Below are 20,951 nucleotides of genomic sequence, written 5' to 3' on the forward strand. Positions count from 1 at the left end.
AGGTCTTTGGCCAGGTCTCAGGTTTTCGAGTTAATGTGGGTAAATCACTGATCCTTAATCTGAATTCCACAAGTCATTTGTCCCGGACCGGGGGTGGGGTGAACGGATCTCGGGGATACGGTCTGAATAAATTATGACAGATAGGCGAGACAGATTAAAAAGGATTTGGCTAATTGGAGTAGACATCATCATTCGCTGCTAGGGAGAGTGGCGGCGATTAAAATGACCCTTTTACCAAAGGCGTTATATCTGTTCCAAACTCTGCCTGCACTCCAACCGTAAGGGTAATCGCCTCACTACAGCGAGACATCAATCACTTTGTGTGGGCTGGAGCACGGCCACGTATGAGTAGAGACCTAGGATACATGCGACCCGAAAACGGGGGTCTCGTATACCGAACTTAATGGACTATTACAAGGCGGCCCAATTGCCCAATTGCGTTATTTGGCGGAGTGGAATAGGCCAGAGACTGAAAAAAGATGGCTCTTTCAAGACAGAGCTCTAGCGGGGATTTCTCTTTGGAAGGTCCCCTTCCTCAAGAAAGCGCACAGACCCCAAAGTCTAATGAGATCACCAATCACAAAATCAGTAATGAAAATATGGGATGGGGTGGCTACTGCAAGGAAACTCATGTCATTTCCATCGCCTTTTACACCTTTATTTGGAAACAATGAGTTCACACCGGGAATGGCAGACAAGGAATTTCAGGCGTGGCATGGCACTCTCCGCCGATCGATGGGGCATTTGTTCGACTTGTCGGGAAAAATTTAATTCCCACAGATAAAAGAGGTCTATGGGGTGCCAGAGACGGAACGGTTTAGATACATGCAACTGTGGTGCTTCAACCCGAGTTAAGATCACAAGCCAGCCGTCGGCTGACACGATACAAAAAATGGTTAATCACTAAACAGAACGACAAGGGGCTGATATCGGAACTCTATGATATGATCAGACACTCAGCGCAACCACATGCTTCACCCAGGCAGAAAAGATGGGCAAGAGAACTAGGCAGAGAGTTAACACAGAAGGACTGCGAAGGGATTTACTATAGAAAAAAACATAGCTCGCAATGTGGCCAGTACTGAAACGGCTATGAAAATAGTTACGTACTGGTATCCTACGCCAGTGCACCTTCATAGAGGTAACCCGGATAGGAGCCCTAATTGCTGGAGGGGGTGTGAAGAGGAGGGCACATTAGTGCATTTATTATGGGGATGTCCGATATTAACGACCTACTGGTCCAGAATTTTAGATGATGTACACCAATTATTCCATGCGCAGATACCAAGACTACCAGTGTATGTGGTACTAGGCCTTCCCAATCCAATTACATATCCACTCAAAAGAGGTAAGGGACGACAGATGGGGTTGGCACTAGGGGCAGCTCTTCAAAACATCCTGACACACTGGGGGACATCAACCCCACCCACTTGCGTAGGTTGGGTACATAGGATATGGTACATCCTGGGTATGGAACGTATTTCAGTCTACTTAGCTAGCTCTGAGAATTTGTTTCAGAAAGTGTGGAAACCATTTTTAATGTTATTATCAACAGAGTTTAATAAAATTAATCAGCCAAAATACCTGAGAGTGCTGCACTTGACAGACTCGGAAAGGGAGAACCAACCACCCAAGAATGATTGATAGGGGACACCACCGAACTATCACTGACTGTAATATGTAAAGCACTAGGACTACTGGAAGAGGAGGGAGGAGCGGGTGTTCAAGTTATTGGTGTATTTCAAAGTTAAGAAGTTAGGACCATAAGGCCTTTTTTAAATTTTACTACCACTTCCCCAGCGCAAATTGCTACCCTTCTCTCAAGGACCAAATCTGACTCTACGGATGATCCCTGCCCTTCAAGGATACTCCATAATATTAGCCATATTATTAGTCCCCAGCTATCTGGCATATTTAATCAGATGCTCCCACAAGGAATGTTTTCCAACACTGTGGAATCAGGCCTGTATACTACCGCTATTAAAAAAGCCCAACCTTGATATAACGGATCCGGTTAACTATAGACCAATTGCAAGACTCCCGTTGCCTGCAAAAATTCTGGTGACAATTGTAAATATGGAACTTTCCACTTACATTTTAGATAACAACGTTTTAGACCACAGTCAGTTTGGTTTCAGGTCATGTCACAGCACTGAGACAGCCTTGATTAAGACCATGGAGGAAATTTGCACCGCATTAGATGGCGGTGGGTCAGCAGCTCTTATCCTCCTTGACCTGACTGCGGCATTTGATACTGTGAACCACACCTTACTGACAGAATGGCTGAAAACTATTGATTTGGAAGGAAAGGCCCTGTCGCTTTTAACATCCTTTTTAGCAGATAGAACGCAAACAGTGCAATTAGGCGATTTTAAATCTAAACCTTTTATTCTGCCTTGTGGGGTTCCACAGGGCTCTTCGTTGAGCCCTACGCTTTTTAATATTTATGTATCTGAATTAGCACCTTTGATCAGAAGTTTTGATCTCATTCCGACGACACCCAATTGGTTATTTCAACTATAGCAGGGATGTCAACCACTCCATCAAACTGCATGATCGCATGGTCTCCTTGAGCAATTGGATGAGTAGGCATTGCTTGAAGCTTAACTCTAGCAAAACCGGGGTGGTGCTATTTGGAAAGCTTTCTCCCCTATGGTCAACAGTTTGGTGGCCAAGTACACTGGGCCCCCCTTCCTACACCGGTAGTAAAAGCCCCAAATTTGGAGGTCATAATAGACGAGAAGCTTAATTTTAAATTGCTGGTTTCTAAGGTGGTGGCTTCTGCTGTTTTTTACCATTAGAACCGTGCGTAAAACTCTTTCGTTTATTCTGGAAAAAAATCTAGAAAAACTGTTTTAACCTCCCTGGTTTTATCAAAGTTGGACTACTGCAATGCTTTACATACTAACTTACAGTCCAATCAACTTAGAAGATTACAATCGGTACAGAATGCTGCCGCCAGATTGGTGCTAGATGTCCCTAAACATTAGTCCATTAGGGCTGGGATACAAGATCTGCATTGGCTGCCAGTTGGCCAGCGCGTGAAATTCAAGGCACCTTGCATTGCACAAAAGCCACTTTACAGAGAAGGCCCACGATTTTTGTGGCACTCTTTCAGTTGGTATTCCCCCAGCAGATTATTACGCTTGACCAATGCTTTCCTTATGCCCACCTTCAGAGTCAAGACGATGAACTGGGGGGGAGGAGTTTCAGACATAGCACCATCAGGTTATGGAACTCTCGTCCGCTTGCTCTTAGGAAGTTATCATCTTTACTTGAATTTAGGAAAAACCTCAAAACATGGCTTTTCAAAAACTAATTTCCCTTTCACAGGATGCGGACCGTAAGCGCCTAGACACCTAAGGGTATTAGTGTGCTATAAAAATTGTTATAACATAACATTACAAAGAGAGAGAATTAAGATACAACGTTGAGACATACATTGTGATACAAATGATTATATGAGCATTGCATTAAGAATATCCTTCGAGCAAGGGAATTTACAATAGTACGTTGGATGAAAAGCAAATCAGATTTTTTTGCTAAAAGATATTGTATCGCTTTTCCAATAATGACAATAATAATAACATACATAACTGTATAAACTATTTTGAAAATATTGTTCCCAAAGCAAGAGTATAAAAGCTCCCTTTCAATTAGCGATCATTTATATAATAAGATATTGCAGGTGCACCCTACCTTTCAGAAAACTTGTGTCCAAGAGAAATCCAGTCCTTCTCTATCAGTACCTTAGACAGGAAGAGACATGCATTTTTATTGTATAGAAATGAACAAGACTTTTTGAACATATTTATGATTCAATAACAAGGAATAGCAGTCAATCTAAGAAGCCCACAGAATGGATTAAATGAACAAAGTCCCACATATACACTAGGGAAAACTAAATGCACACAAGTATAAAATAAGGAATATAAATGGTTTGGAATATGTCAGATTTAAAAATAATATAATGAAAACCATTTTTATACACTTAACGTTCCTGTCTTTGCTGTTATAAGCGTGGCAAACAAGTGTTAATATTAGCCTACCGATTTTATTGGTAGTGGGATCAAAGGTTAGGATTTATGTATGAATGATGAGGTTGTTCTTCATCCTCACTGCAGCATTTCCAAGTGGTTGCAATCATCAAGAGATGCCAAAATAGCAACAACTGAATCTTTATCACAGAGATCGATTAGTGCCTTGTAACATTTGGAACCATGAAAAACAATACTGTTATCAGGATGTTAAATATGACCTTGATTGGCAAGGATTTTTAAAATTGGAGCTGTATAGTATTTTTTGTATACTCCTCAGAAATATACAACAGCAAACTCCTGTAGAAGGACATTTGCATAACAGTTCAGGTGACAGCATGAAGATTTGCTATAATTCTTACGGATAATGATCCACTTTGCATGGAAAATGCTTACTTCAATAAAGCCTCATACCTTCAGAGCAACTAGGAACACTAACCTCTTTATTTTCTCGAAAGCCATGGAAAAGGAGATAATATTTCAAGTATTAGCAACATGTCTGATAACCTGCACTCTGCTTTCAGAATTTTGCATCAGACTACAGAAGCCTATTCTTGTTCTCTCTTTGCAGTCGAATCAAGAAATGAGAATACAGCATTACGTCAGTATTTTCACATAACACAAAATTCAGACAACAAAATTAAGAAGTGTTAAGAGCCACTGAAATCATCACAGCCTACTGAATAATAAATATTTTTCCAACATTAACATTAACAGGGGTGGAGGAGGAGCCTAGCGCGCATCCAAGATGGTCGCGTGAGCACAGGGCTCCCCGGACCCTTTCTGCTCCTCGGAATAAATCCTGAGAATATCCTGATTTGGTGTATGGAATCTGAGAGATGAAGACCAGCTGACTATATATCTCTTTTCAAAACTCTAATCGGACCTGGGAATCCTGAGTTATCGTCGCCGGAACTTTTGGGACCCACCCGACGGAGGTGGCCGGGGTGAAGGTGACCCGTGGGGCCGGGCTGCAATTGAACAACAGCGGCCTCAGCGCGGTGCCAGTTACCGATTCAGCACTTTCGGTTTCGGTTTTGGCCTTCAGGAGATCAGCTGGCGTGCGTGCTCGAGGTGGCGAGGTGCCTCCTGGGCCTCTGCCCGAGGTTTGCTTCCATCTGCTACTGGCGGGTCTGACGCCTCCGACCCCTACACCGACAGTTTGTGGTCCTTTCGCTGGTACCCGCGCACCCCTTGATCGGAGGCCCCATTGAGTGACTGCGCTCTCATGGCGGGCAAAGGGGGTCCGGAGGGGCGCAAGACCAAGGCTTCACTGCGCGGGGGAGCGGTCCAGAGCAACAACATGGACCGCTATACCCAGGGCAGGGGGTCCCCTGGCGCTGCTGGCCTTTCCCCGGATGCTGCGGGGGGAGGCACGACCGTCGCTGCGGAACCTTCCCTACAGGACATCATGGGTGCCATCGAGGGCATCAGGGAAACTATCGCGACGCAATATGAGGCCCTGGCCCGTAAGATCGACACTGTCGCGATCGACGTCACCCTGATTCGGGCCGACCTCTCTAAAACCAACGAGAAGGTCCAGGCCCTTGATACACGGACCTCCACCCTGGGTGCGGAGGTGTCGGATCTGCGGGCCGCGCTTGGGGACATTAGAGTGGTCAACGACCATATGGCCCGGCGGCTTGAGGACTTCGAGGGACGGGCCCGACGCAACAATATCCGCATCATTGGGGTACCGGAGTCCTCCGACAGCCGCCCGGTGGACCTCGTGGTCGAGGAACTTATCCTGCAACAGTTGTCCCCGGTTGGCCTAAGCAAATTCTTCGCTGTGGAGCGGGCCCATCGAGTTCCGGGCGGCCGGCCGCGGCCGGGGGCCCTCCCGAGGCCCATCGTGGCTAAACTGTTCCACTACAGGGACCGCGATGCTATTCTGCAGGCTTCACGGACCCGTGGCCCGGTCCGCTACGAGAACTCGACCATCAACTTTTACCCGGACTTCACGCAACTGGTCCAGAAACAGCGGATGGGATTCCAGGGGGTGAAGCGCCGTCTCCGCGAGCTAGGCCTGAAGTATTCGATGCTCTACCCGGCGAAACTTCGAGTGGAACATGGAGAGCGGACAGCCTTTTTTGACACTCCTGTGGCCGCAAGTGACTGGCTGGACTCGCTGCCGGACGGGGGTGGCCGGCCCGGGCCCTCTGGGGGCACCGCAGGTGACGGGTCCCCTTAGACTGACCTTTGGTCCTTGCTTTTGCGGTTTTGCACTGTACAGTTGGGTCTTACTTCTTTTGCATACTGTGTTTTACCAGGACCCGTGAGGGGTGCGGGCGGGTTCGGGTCCCTTTCCTCCTCCGGGGTCTTTTTGTAGAATGGGGTTAGTGGGGCGACAGGCACACTGCAAGTTGGGGGGGGTCTTTGGCCCGCAGGGGTGCAGGGTGGGGGGCGTTGGACTTGGGGTGGGGTTGGGGGGGAAGAGGGGTTGTTTATTTGTGTGTTTTTTGTTTACAGGGCGAGGTATTGATTTTTATCCATATTTGGGAGCGGTGCTGCGGGCTGGGGGCCTCTTGACCCATTGGAGGGGATGGGGGGAGACGGGTTGAGGCTTATGTCGTGGAACGTCAATGGGTTGGGGGACCGCATTAAGCGGGGTGTTGTACTGCAATATTTGCGTCGTTTGACTCCTGATGTGGTGTTTCTCCAGGAGACGCATTTGGTCGGCAATGTCTGCCATGCGATGAACAGGGGGGGATACCGCCTCGTAGCCCATTCGGGTTTCACAACTGGCTCCAGGGGGGTGGGCATTCTCCTGCGAGCCTCCCTTCCGGTGGAGATCACGAGGATAGTCTCAGATGACAGAGGGCGCTATGTGTGTCTGATTGGGAGGTGGGAGGGGCAGCCCCTTACCCTGGTTTCAGTCTACGTCCCCCCGGGCCTCCAGAACTCCACCTTTACTGATTTGGGTCGAATGCTGCTTGACCTCCCGGACGGCCTCCTGCTCCTGGGCGGGGACTTTAATTCTGTGGTTTCCGGTGAACTGGATCGTCACCCACCGAGGACCCTCCCCGCTGCCCAGTCATGGCTGGGTGGGATGTTGGAGACCTTCGGCTTGGTGGATAGTTGGAGACTAATGCATCCGACCCAGTGCCAGTTCACCTTTCATTCGGGGGCGCATGGGAGTCTCTCCAGGTTAGACTACTTCCTTATGCCCGCGGCGCAGACTGGTCGGATTCGAGAGGTCAGACACCTGGCGCGTGGTATCTCCGACCATTCTCCGCTGTGGCTTGTCTTTGACACCGGGTCGCGGTCCGCAGGGCGGATAGCTCCCATTAACCCCTGGTACCTGCGGGACCCTGTGATTCGTGACAGCCTGGTTAAGGCCATGGACCAATACTTCAGTGAAAACGAGGGGTCGGTGTCGTCTGCGTTGTCCCTTTGGGAAGCCTTTAAAACTGTTATACGTGGACACGCCCTCGCCCAGATAGTGGTGGCCAAGAAGGTTAGGAGCGAGGCGGTGGTGAAGCTGGAGACTGACATCTCGGGGCTGGAGTCGGCCTTGGAGGCGAATGTTACTCCGGACGGGCTACATGCCCTTAGCCTGAAACAGTTCGAATATAGGTCCCTGGTCACTGACGCGGCCAAAACTATGTATAGGGAGCAGCAGGGCCGATTGTATGACGCGGGGGACAAGGCGGGAAAGTTGATTGCATGGCTGGACAAAAAGGAGAGAGTGAATCGTGTGGTCCCCGAGTTGCGTGCTGCGGATGGTGTGTGTGTGACTGTGCCGGATGAGATTGTGGAATGCTTCGCTGACCACCTCCGGGCGGTGTACTCCCCGGTGACTGACAGGGACGAGGATGACTCTCGCCTCCTACTGAGAGATATTGCTCTGCCCGGCCTGTCCGTTGAGGACCGGGAGCGGCTGGACGCCCCCTTATCGTCGGATGAAATAGCGACCGCGATTCGTTCCCTTCGCTCGGGCAAGGCTATGGGTCCTAATGGTCTGCCCATTGAACTATACAAATTGCGTCCTGATAAGCTTGCGCCCTTCCTCAGCCGCATGTTCCGCGACTCTCTTGCGGCGGGTTCCCTCCCGGCCGACCAGCGCTTGGCCACTATAGTCGTTCTCCCCAAGGAGGGCAAGCCGCGTGACCGCTGTACCTCTTACCGGCCTATTTCACTGCTCAATGCGGAGCCTAAAATCCTGGCGAAAGTCCTGGCCAATCGATTGTTGAGTGTCGTGTGCGACCTTATTCATCCGGACCAATGCGGCTTTATCCCGCACCGCAACACCGCTCTTAACTTGCGGCGTCTGCACGGGGTCCTCGCCAGGGCGGAGCTCCTCACCGAACCGGCCGTGCTGGTTTCTTTGGATGCCACGATGGCATTTGACACTATTGAGTGGCCATTCCTCTGGGCCGTCTTGGATAAATTCGGCTTTGGAGAGGGATTTATTGGCTGGGTGAGGCTCCTTTACACGGGACCCATGGCTCAAGTGGTGGTGAATGGGCGGGTCTCTCGGCCCTTTGTCCTCGGCAGGGGCACGAGGCAGGGGTGCCCGTTGTCCCCGTTGCTTTTTGCTCTCGCCCTGGAGCCACTCGCTGCCTGGCTCCGTTGGGAGCCCTCGCTCAGAGGGATCCGGTGGGGCCCGGGCTTTGAAGATCGGGTCTCGCTGTATGCGGACGACATTCTCCTGTATCTCACATCACCGCGGCAGTCACTCAACGTCCTCTTTGACGTTCTGACCTCCTTTGGGAACAATTCGGGTCTCACGATCAATTGGTCTAAATCCTGCGTTTATCCCATCGCTGGTGGCCCTCCTCTCCTGCCGCCTCGGCTCCCGATTCAAATATCTCTGAGCGGCTTTAAGTACCTGGGGATACACGTTTCGCTGGACCCGGTGGCTCGCTACGAACAGAATCTTCTGCGTCCACTTCGGCGACTGCGTGAGGACACGGCCCGGTGGTGCAGGCTGCCCCTGTCCCCGCTGGGTCGGGCCGCGCTGTTTAAAATGATGTCCCTTCCCAGGTTCCTCTATGCACTCCAGAACTCCTTCGACGTTATCCCAGTGGCCTACTTTCGGGAGGTGGAGAGCCTGCAGAGGAGACTGGTGTGGAACGGCCGGGCGCGTATTGCTCTTGCCAAGCTCACTCTCCCCTGGTATGACGGGGGCATCGCGCTTCCTGACATTCGCAGGTACTATTGGGCCTCGCAGCTATCTGCCATTAACCACGCCACGTATGCGCCCGGCTCGAATCCGGCGTATGAGATGGACAAGTTCCTGCTTCCCGGCGGGAACTACAACAGGGCACTTTATTCCCGCCTGGCTGACCGGACCCTTACGGGTCCTACTAAGATTGCTGTGCGGACCTGGAGGGCTGCCACTGCGGCCATGGGCTGGAGTGAGCAAATGACATGTGCTACTCCCTTGTTTGCCTCCGACCGCCTGGGCAGCTTGTGGACCACCAAGGGGTTTGACCAGTGGGACACGATCGGTATTAGCAAAGTGGGAGACCTGTGGCACAAGGGCGCGGTCAAGACTTTCGCGGTGCTCCAGGCCGAATACGAGCTGACCGACAGGGAGTTCTTCCGCTACGCCCAGGTTCGACACGCCCTGCTCTCGGTCTTCGGGGAGGGGACCAAGATCCCTGTTTCCTCGCCCCTCGAGGACCGCGTACTTGACGGACATGTCCCTGATAGTACTATTTCTTTAATTTATAAAAAATTGATTAATCACCGGGCGGATCTCCTGGTGCGCCTTCGGGAGGCTTGGACTGGGGATGGGGTCGAATTGGACGACGAAGACTGGCAGTCTGCACTGTCGTCCCCCAAGGAGGTTGCCATTCCGGCTCGTCTCCGGTTGGTACAGCTCAAGATTCTCCACCGGGTGTATGTTACGGGTCCGCGCTTGGTCGCGATGGGATTTTCCGACGACGGGCTCTGTAAACGAGGCTGCGGGCTCAGCGCCACCTTTCTTCATATCCTTTGGGAGTGCCGCGAGGTGGCGGACTACTGGCGCCGGGTCCACACGGTTATGGGACAGGTCACCGGGGTTGTGCTGCTGCCGGAGGTGCGTCGCTGTGTCCTGAATGTGTGGGAGCCCAATGACTACAACGCGGCTCAGACTCGGTGGGCGGCCCTAGGGAACATGATTGCCAAGAGGGATATAGCGCAACTTTGGGGCGCTCACCGGCCGCCCACCGTGTCAGTATGGAAGGAGAATATGGACTGGTGTATGTATCGGGAGAAGACAGTGTATGTGGCCCGTGGCAAGCCGGGGGCATGGGGTAGAATTTGGGGTCAATGGAATGCGTATCGCGGAGGCATCTGTACGCCCCCCCTGGTAGACACTGATATCGCCATGTCCCCCTGACCCTTGACGGCTCCTGGCGCTTTTTGTAACAACTACATATGGACGTTCATCTCCCTTGACCCCCTTCCCCCCCCCCTCCGTCCCCGGCCCCCCGGTACTCCTCTCTTTAGCGGATTGCTCAAATGTTCTGACTGGAGTTTCCCGGGGGGAGCCTGAACCGCACTGGTATCCCTCGTAACTCGCCTTTTGTTTTTATTGTTTTTCCTTTTGTTTCTGTTCTTGCTGGACTGACACTTGCTGTTCTTCGAGAACTATCTTGAACCACTGCGGGGCAGTGCCCTGGGAACGGACTGCAGCCTTGATATGTGTATATTTCCTTATGTACCTAGCGGCCGGCCCGGGTGGTTGTAGGCCCATACTTGTAACCGAATTATTGTTCAATAAAACTTTTTCAAAAAAAAAAAAAAAAAAAAAACATTAACAGGGGTGGTCATATTCACCTAAATGTCCAAGTATCATTCAATAATCCTAGATCACCTTTATTCAAAAAATCGCTGGTCAGCAAAATATTACACCATTGTACAATACCAGCGGCATTTTCCCAAAATACATAAATAAGCAAAATATGCCAGCAACAAATATGGATATATATTCGTCCCGTATCAGATTCAGGCAAGCTTGATATATTACAGTGAATTGTATTAGGACTAAATAGCAGTCAATAGATCACTGACACGGAGAACTGTCCCAACTATCCTATGATGTCGTTTTCGGGAGTAAAATATAGTCTAACATTGAGAAAAGTGCTCGCTTAAAGCTAGCCAAAAACATAACATTTCATAAATTTAATAGGAATGCATCATGTCTGTTAGTTATGTTTAATCATTCAGATGATCCTGACATTTTATTTTCCGACCCAAATTATGTAGAAGGAGAGAACAAAGGTGAACTACAACATTCTGCTTGCTGGAACGTCCTTTGCTCACATACTTTTTGTAATGGCATGACTTGGAAAATATCTGATGCTATCCTTTGTCTACATACAAAATCCTGTTTTTGAAGATACAAATATAAAAAACTAAATTTCGGTAAACTACATTGCATTGAGAGTTTCTCAAAAGACTTTAGACCCCAACCTTTAGTGAGAAATCCCTCTGTTTCCTCTTTCAGGTCTTCCTGAGCTTTATCAGCTTCTAGCTGTCAGTCCCAGCTTGACCACCCAGGTTAAATGGTCCCAGATGCCAATCTGTAGAGACTGCAGGATACGTTGGCTTACATACAGCTGGGTCGAACCCGTTCTATCTGCACCTGATCATAGTAAGTCGCCGTGCTCTAGCATAGCCCGTGCACAGAAGTGCTCACCATGACTGCTGACTTATCTATTGTAGAGTTATACAAGAACAACTGGAAAATGACATGCAAGATTGAAATATATGCTCTCAGTACTTTCAGAAATGACTTCACAGGACACACAGAGAGCGCCTAAGCTACAGTCCTGACCAATGAGGCATTAATATGTTATCTTTAGAAGCAACTATTCTCTCATCAAACACGTCATATTAGTCTTTGTCTGCGATAGGAGGTTCTGGATTTGGGATTCTGGTTTATCACACCACTAAAAAAACATTGCATAATTTTGTTGATTTATAAAAGCACAACATACCTAATACAGATTAGATAGTAATAAAGAGCAATACAGAGAAAACGAGATAGAAAACGATAGAAACTCACCATAAATCCTTTGATGGTTCTATAATATGGATCTAAAAGCAACGAGCCGAGTGAGCACACTTGTGACGTACGGTCCCAGCCATCTGAACAATGCACTAGCACACTTGCATATTCAAAGGCAATTGCCTGAGAAGATAAACACAGTAAAAGGATAGAACAAATAATCCATACACTGAATGATTAAAAAAATTATTTACATTATAAACCAATTACAGCATTCATCGATTTTCTGCATAAGTCTCAGATTCTCATACCAAATGTAAAATTTATATATTGTGCTCATATTTTAAGCACATTTTCCAGCTCTCAAATGTTAACTACTGGAGAGTGCATGTCAACAATGGCAGTTTTCTATTGGTTCTTTTACAGGAATGTGCCTGGAATATTTGAAGATCTACATACTCTAGGGATCCGAGTTAAGATTCAACATGTTACTCTAATTAAACACTAAATGAGAATCTACTCTTGTAAGAACATTTGTTATAAATTTCTTAAAATGAGGAAGGCACACCACTGTTCCATAAAGCAAGCTCAACTTTCTGCTCTCATAAGCCATCCTATATCCAATGAGAGTAGCCTACTTGATTCATTAGTTGAAAGAAGTCTGTATCCAGAAAATCAAAGAAGCAGGCCACTCCCTTCAAAAACATGCTCATGTTTGAGCATGAATGGAAGCTTGAGCATTTAGGATGAAACCATCAGGATTTTGTGGAGAATTGGGGACCATGAACGTTTAGGGGGACATTTGAATATTTGGAGGAGCAATTAATATGTGTTGGAAAACTAGTAGCATTTGAGATATAGACTTTTTGAAGACCGACCATGTATATTTGGGGACTAATGAATATTCACAGTTTTCAGAGAAAATGTAGGAGCCCAAAAATATGTAGACAAAATAAAGAACATTTGATGGCAAACTATGAACATTGTTGGCATTGACAGAATTATGTCATTATGGGGAAGCAGTGCTGTAAACAAATGAGAGAGGTGGAAGGAGTTATGGAAGTTTGAAGGAAATAGAGACATTTGAGGGGGGGGGGGACTATAAACATTTGGGTGAAGGTTAAGACTTTTTGGGTCGAAAGATGAACATTTGGGAGGAACCTACAAATTCTACAAGGACATATGAACACTCAGGACAGAGACATTTGAAGAAGCACAACAGAGCATTTGGTGGAAAACTGCACCTAGGAAAAGTGCACCAGAATCCAGGATGTCTAGAAGAGAAAGAGGACAGGTCAAATGGGTAGGAGTTAGATGAGGAGCTGATTAAGTCAAAGGACCTAAGTCTCAAAATCTTTTGAAGCACTGGTACATCATATGCTGAAGATACAATCGACAATCCACTGTATCGGACCCTAACAGTGTACGTACTGTCGACACTGATATCTATCTGGAAGAGTCACATCCTCTAAATCAGTATCCACATAATCAAAATGGTATTCTTTATGGACCATAGAGTTCAATTGAATGTCCAAGTAAGGCACCGGGGCTTATTCGCCCAAGATTTGTATTTTTTTTTTCTCATCGAAGAGAGGAGTGAGAACTACAGGTTAGAGACTGTAAGGCAGAGGTAACGTTCTGCTGGCATTGCTGCGCTAGTGCTTGCTTCTCACTTGATTTCTTTTAAAAATTTACTGTTATTCGTTTTTAACTGCTCTTGAAACTGTACCTGCACTTGTAGCTGACCTCCTACCGCATCTCTACTCCCCAGTCCACCGCGGCAGTATTCGTGCTGATTGAGTGGAGGGAGCTTATGGAGCTTGAGGGAGAAATCACTCACCCCTGCTCTTCCGGTGGGACACTTGTGGGCAGCCATCTTGGCAGAGTAACGTTCTAGCCTTTCATTCACGCATTGGCTATATTGGGGCTTGATAGCGCCGACGCGCATCGGCAAGCCTGTATGCGCCCGTCCTCGCCTGAACCGGGCACAGTGCCCTGCCCCCTGGTTCTAACAATCCAGCGCCCCTCAGCCCGATGTTTGTCTACACCAGTTCACAACTAAAAGACATGCGCTACCCTCATGGCATACAGTGCTGCCCCCACCTCGATATGAAGACACTGGTCACTCAATTCACGTTCAGCTGCTCTTCCTGCCTATTCAAAATGGACTTCCACGGGGGGCGTGACCTGGCGCTTGTAATGATGGCCGCCTGACGAGAGAGCTCCGCCAGGGCCGAGCCCTGAAATCCCACAATCCGGCTCAAAACCTGTAGTTGTGGCCCCGAAATACCGGCAGTGCTGTCGGACCACCATCCGACCCGATCAATACAAAAAACCTGGTCCCAAAGGGAAATCTACTGCCTGTTTACGGACCCCGCAGCTGTGTGAGAGGTGTTGAAGAGGGACCTGCGTGACGATCGGGCATGGGCCTACCCTCTGCGGGATCGAGGCGGCTAACTGCCAGATGGAGGCAACTACCACCCCCCCCCCCCTTCCCCCCCGGGACCTACCAACATCTGTTACGAGGTCCAGGAAGGGGGGCAGCGGATAGAGACCTGCGTTTTGCTCCGCGCTTTTGCTGCCCGCCTTCATCGAGGTGTGGGAGTGAAACGGCAGACCTCCGCTTCTTCTCCCCTCCTCCCACGGACGCATTTGCACTGGTTCACCAGCGCGTGGGAGAGCTCATAAGCCACAGCGCCGCAGGCACGATCAGGATTAGGGACAAATGCAGATCCTCCTGCACATCATTGCTGGCAGCTTCTGAAACCTGGTTCAGTGAGGGTGAGGTTCATCTTGGGGCACACGCACACCACCCACAACGGGGACAGAGCAAGCTCACTGGGCATACTGAGCTGCCATGCCCACATGGGCAGCTGGAATCGAAGAGCGCTAGAGGAAAGTCTAGCACGTGGTCGGCCAACAGCCGTTGTGGCCTCCAACGGTGGTGCCCCGGCGACCTGCAGGGAGTTCCCCCTCCCCTCCAAACGTTCACTCCTCACACTCAAGGACGGCGACAATAAGGTGGTGCTTCACCTAACAAGAGCAGGAACCTAACGCCCGCCTGGCAAGGCCGGAGTACTGGCAGCGATTGCATCACTGACGAGCAGGGGAACAGACCATAACTGAGATCTGCATTGGGGTGTCCAAGAGCACCAACATTCTCCCACCGGCCAGTGGCCCTCGACACGCACACACCTATCATGAAGCCCAAGGGTGGTGCAGCGGTGCAGGCAATTAAACTGGACAAATACGCAGTCCCGAAGCAGGCGCCTCCTGATGACGGAGCCCGGGTGGAAAGGCTGGAGACAACGAGCCCTCCCTTAGCACAATAATGGCGGCCATCCAGGTGCTGGGAGCTATGCTTGAGACCAAAATCGACAAGGTCACCATAGGAATGAACTTGATGAGGGCAGACATGAATAAAACCGCAGACAGAGTCAAGGCGAATGAGACGAACGTCTGGGAGCTTCAAACCTCCACAAAGAAGCTGGAAGAACGGATCCAGCAGCTCACGCACCAGCACCAACAGATGGCCCTCAAACTCGAAGACCAGGAGGGGCGGGCTCACAGTAATAACATAAGAGTGGTGGGGGTGCAGGAGGGCTCAGAAGGACCGAGTGTGGAACTCTTCCTTGAAGATCTAATCCTCAATCACCTCAAACCGAAACGGCTCTCCTCCCTCTTCACGATAGAAAGGGCGCACTGGGTGCCGATCCCGCGACCAAAGCCCGGGGCGGCTCCTACAACAATCATAGCAAAAATCCTCAACTACAGGGAACGCAACGCAATTCTATAAGCTGCCCAAGGAGACCTGCGCTACGAAAACACCACGGATGGGATCAAGAGGGCACTACGTGACAGAGGAATCAAATACATGATGTTTTTCCCTGCTCAAAATCATCGCAGATGGGAAATCATTGTTCTTCACTACCCCAGCGGAGGTGCAAACTTGGCTGGACAAGGCGACCACGCGGAGATAAGAAGCGACCGGGGGAGACAACTGGAGGGACACCTGCAACCACTCGCCGGGCTCGGCAGATGGCAGGTCAGACTCAGACAAACTGCGTCAGCAATCGAGATCGAGATCTGGCAGCCCCGTGGCGCACAAGGACAACAGAGACTGAAAACGGACCTACCGGTGGTGTCGGACGGCGAGATCTGCCCCATCAAACTGTAACGTATAAAACCTTGCTATGCTGAAGTAGGGTGAGGGCTACGCCATAAGGGACTAACCCTGCGGGACTGATGGGTCCACATAACGACACTCTTCATTGATGGGTGAGGGCAGGCCCCTGGCGGCCGGAGCCAGCTCTAGCTCCTTTTCCCCCACAACTGTTGATCTGTTCTTGGGGTGATAGGCACTCTTATTGTTGGGGATGTGGGTAGTTTTAAACCTACGTAGCAGGGTAGCAGGGAGGGGGGTCGGTGTCAAGGGGGTGCTGTGTTTTGTTTCATTGGTATCATCTTTCAAGGTTGTTGGGGGTAGGTGGGGGCAGTTATTGGTCACGCGCAAACGACATTTTTCTACTACGGCTGTGTTGCACGTTTCAAACTGTGGTAGGAATCATGTATGTAACAATGAGTATGCAGTGGGATAAGAGTCTAAAGCTCCTAAGTTGGAACGTTAACAGGTTTGGAGATAAGGTAAAGCAGAGTATTGTTCTCCAATACATAAAACGTCACGCTCCAAACGTTGTTTTACTCCAAGAGACACACCTCATTGGCAACTCCTGTAAGGCGTTAAACAGATGGGGGTACACAATGGTGGTCCATGCCGGCTTTACCTCCGGCTCACGAGGGGTGGGCATCCGCCTTAAACACACCTTTCCACTCAGCATAAAGCACACATGGACCAACCCCCTTGGGCGCTATGCAGTGGTCTCGGGACAATGGGAGGGGCACACTCTCACACTCCTAACAGTCTATATTCCACCAGGTCGCCAAACCCAGTCCTACAAGGACCTAGGGGCATTCATAGTCTCCCTTCCTGAAGGACAATTAGTACTGGGTGGGGACTTCAACGCAGTTGTATCCGGCCTATCTGATCGAAGCCCACCAAGAGACATCACCTGGGGGAGCAACTGGCTCTCAAACTTCCTCGAGGCCTTCGGCCTCACAGACCTCTGGCGGATGCGCCACCCTGGTCTCCAACAATACACTTTCTTCTCGGGACCGCACCACACCTTCTCCAGGACTGATTATGTCCTTATGCCCGTACACCAAAACACGACCGTACAAGAAGTTCGTCATTTGGCAAGGGGCATCTCTGATCACTCCCCCTTGTGGGTTAATCTAACAATTGGAAACAAAAGGGTTGGTTGTGTAGCGCCTATTAACCCGTGATATCTCCGCAATCCCAAAGTCAAAACCGCGCTCATTGGCACTTTTGAGCATTGCTTCTAAGACAATGAAGGCACGGTCGATTCCCCCACCACCCTTTGGGAGGCTTTTAGGATGGTCGCTAGGGATCATACCCTCTCGGCCATAGCCGGATTGCGCAAGGAAAGAGATAAAGAGGTGACCCAAATAGAGCATGACCTCCTCCGCTTCGAGGAGGCGGCGAAAGACGGGGAAGATCAGACCGCGCTTCATAACTTGCAACTCAAGGCTGCTGAATACAAAGCAGTTGCTCGGAGGCAGCCAAAACACTCGCTAGAGACAGGGATGGACGTCTATACGACCAAGGAGACAAAGCAGGCAAGCTAATCGCTTGACTAGACAAGAAAGAGAGGGCAAAAAGGCTGGTACCGGAGCTCAAGAGTAGTGCTGGTATCGTCCTTACGGAGCCCCACGACATAGTACTCGAGTTCGCGAATCATTTTAAACAGGTGTATCAGAGTGGCTCGGAATTACCGGAGGAGGACTCCTCCGCACTTCTTTTAGACATCCGGCTGCCCGTCCTCGCTGACTCCACAGATAAGCTTTGGACAGTGAGCTGACAGATGACGAACTTGCTACAGCAATAAGAGATCTTCGACCTGGGAAAGCCCTGGGCCCTACGGGCTGCCCATAGAGCTTTACAAACTCAAACTTGACAAGCTAGCCCTGTATCTCAGGAAAATGTTTGAAGACTGTAAAGAACTTGGCTTACTCCCCCGTGGCCAACGTATCGCCACTCTGGTAACCATACATAAGGAGGGGAAGCCAAAAGATGAATGCTCCTCCTATAGACCTATCTCCCTCCTCAATGCGGAGCCCAAATTCCTGGCCAAACTATTGGCGTACCGGTTGAGACAGGTATTAGACAAACTGGTCCACCCTGACCAGTCGTGCTTCATGCCACACCACAACATAGCTCTCAATTTGCGAAGACTACATGGGGTACTGGGGCGGCAGGCCACCATTCAAGATGCGATAGTGGTCTCACTAGACGCTGCTATGGCGTTTGATACCCTTGAATGGGCATATCTGATGGCGGTCCACAAGAAGTTGGGCTTCGGCCCCAATTTTATTGGGTGGGTGAGGCTCCTCTACGCAGCCCCACTGGCCCAAGTCATAGTTAACAAAGTCTCGGAGGTGTTCACTCTAGGTAGAGGGATGCAGCAGGGGTGCCCCCTCTCGCCACTCCTCTTTGCCCGGTCTCCCGAGCCACTGGCGGCATGGATACGACAGGACCCCTCCATCAAGGGCCTCAGATGGACTGAGGGCTGGGGGGATCGAATGTCACTCTATGCTGATGACATCCTCCTATATCTTGCTTCTCCCCAGAAGTCGCTACGGGTAGTCCTAGATATCTTCAGAAACTTCGGGAGAAACTCTGGCTATAGAATTAATTGGAGCAAGTCGCTGCTGTATGTTCTGCGTGGTGATTCCCCCCCCCCTGCCGAGGGACTGCCCCATCCTTACAGCCACAGACGGATTTAAATACCTCGGTATTTTCATAACAACCGATGCGAAACTCCGCTATGAGCGTAATCTCCTCCCCCCCTTACAGAGGTTTCGAAGAGACACCACTACCTGGAAGACGCTGCCTCTCTCTCTACTGGGCCGGGCAGCGCTTTTTAAAATGATGACACTGCCACGTTTCTCTATGCCCTCCAGAACTTCCCAGACCTAGTTCCACCCAAGTTCTTTAAAGAGATGGAAATCACTCAAAGGGATCTCCTGTGGGATGGTAAACCGCGCATAGCGCTTCATAAGCTCACGCTCATTTGGTATGACGGAGGCATTGGACTCCCTGACATCAACAAGTATTATTGGGCGGCACATCTCTCAGCCCTAAATCATTGTACTTACCGCGTTGGAGACGACCCGGGTTATAGGATGGACAAATGGGTACTCCTCGGAGGCAGCTTCACTAGGGCGCTCTATTCCAGGCTCAACAAATATTCCCTAACAGGACCCAAACACGCTCGCCACTCCACTGTGGGATTCCGAGTGCTTGGGTACACTTGGGCAGACTAAAGGCTTTGACAAATGGGACCTAATTGGGCTTTCCCGCATTGGGGACCTATGGGGAACAAGTGGGAAGGTCTCATTTGCCTCACTCCAACAGACACACGAGCTAGCCGACTCGGAATTTTACAGATACTTACAGATCAGACACTCCCTTCAGGCTAACATTCCCACAGGGTCGTCTCCCCCAGAGTCCTCCCCTTTCGAGGATAGACTACTGGATGGGTACTTGCCGGACAAAGTCATCTCCCTCACATACAAAAAACGTAACCATAACACCCCTGATCCCTTAATTTCACTGAGAGAGAAATGGGGGCGGGGTGGCCTCGAACTGGATAAAGAAGAATGGCAGGAGGCACTATCCTCCCCTAGGGAGGTCGCTATCTCATCCAAACAGACTCGTACAGTTGAAAATTCTACACCGAATATATATCTCTGGCCCTAGGCTGGTGTTGATGGGTAGGGTCGAAGAGGGGTTGTGTGAAAGACAATGTGGCTCAGATGGCTCCTTTATGCACATTATTTGGGAATGTGCGCTCATCCAGGACTACTGGGGGAAGGTGCATGAATGTATGAGTGCAGTCTGGGGAGTGAAAATTCGGCCTGAAGCCAAGAGATGCCTCCTAAATGTCTGACCACAGACCTTAACAGTACGGGCAAACTCTGGGCCACTCTTGGCCAGATGATAGCCAAACAGAACATCGCCCGTCTTTGGGGAGCGGCGGTACCACCAACGCTGGGTGCCTGGAAGGCAGATATGGACTGGTGTATGGTGAGAGAAAGGACTGTATATGTAGCGCGCGGCTGCCCCCGAAAATAGATAGGGATTTGGTCCAAGTGGAATGTATATCGTGGGAACATCTGTGAACCCCCACCTATCCCCGCCCTAGACAAACTGTTATCGCCTTGATATGTAAGATCATTGAGCCTTTTGTCCTGCCACATGTGCCAGATTGTGTCGTTATACTATGTAACTGCTCGAATTGAAAATGTGTGATACTGCTGAGACCTATGATTAACTTTATGTGATGACCATCACCTTTTGTTCAATAAAAACAGTAAAAAAAAAAATAAAATAAAAAAAAAAAAATGGACTTCCACAACAGATCTTCACCCATTCGCATCCAGCCTTCGGCCGCTAACCAGGAAAATATTCACTCAGCCCTTATAAATGCGCGCTCCCTTCCTAAACACAAACACAAAATATCCACTCTTCTAGAGGACCATAACCTGGATCTTCAATTCATCACAGAAACCTGGGGTGACCCCTCTTCTGGTCCAGACTTCTGTTCCGTGACCCCAAAAGGCTTCTGCGCACGTAGACACGACAGAACCTTTAAGAAAGGAGGAGGCCTGGCGCTCATTCATCGAGACAAATACCTAGTCAGAACAGAGACTATGCCCTCTACAGTGTGTGAAGCTATTACCTTTTCGATAATGCTTACTCAATCCCAATCCGTCGAGGGAACTCTCCTTTACCGCCCCCTGGGCTCTCGTATTGAATTCCTTTCGGCCATGGGCAGTCTATTAGAACCTTTAGCGGGAGAACCCAATTTCACCATCTTGGGAGACTT

At 49.7% G+C, this 20,951-nt stretch overlaps 1 protein-coding gene across 2 annotated transcripts in view; it reads right to left on the reverse strand.

Moving 5' to 3' along the window:
• Positions 1–20,951, reverse strand: part of MTMR6 (myotubularin related protein 6) — a 592,867-nt gene that overhangs the window by 104,566 nt on the left and 467,350 nt on the right. For both annotated transcript variants that reach the window (XM_085621607.1, XM_085621606.1), the window contains 2 exons: positions 12,040–12,165; positions 3,700–3,749 (listed from right to left, as the gene is read on the reverse strand). In XM_085621607.1, coding sequence (XP_085477733.1) covers positions 3,700–3,749; positions 12,040–12,165 — 176 coding nt within the window. The remainder of the gene's footprint in view (positions 1–3,699; positions 3,750–12,039; positions 12,166–20,951) is intronic.

Source organism: Triturus cristatus, chromosome 8, assembly GCF_964204655.1.
Source record: "Triturus cristatus chromosome 8, aTriCri1.1, whole genome shotgun sequence".
Classification (NCBI taxonomy): Eukaryota; Metazoa; Chordata; class Amphibia; order Caudata; family Salamandridae; genus Triturus; species Triturus cristatus.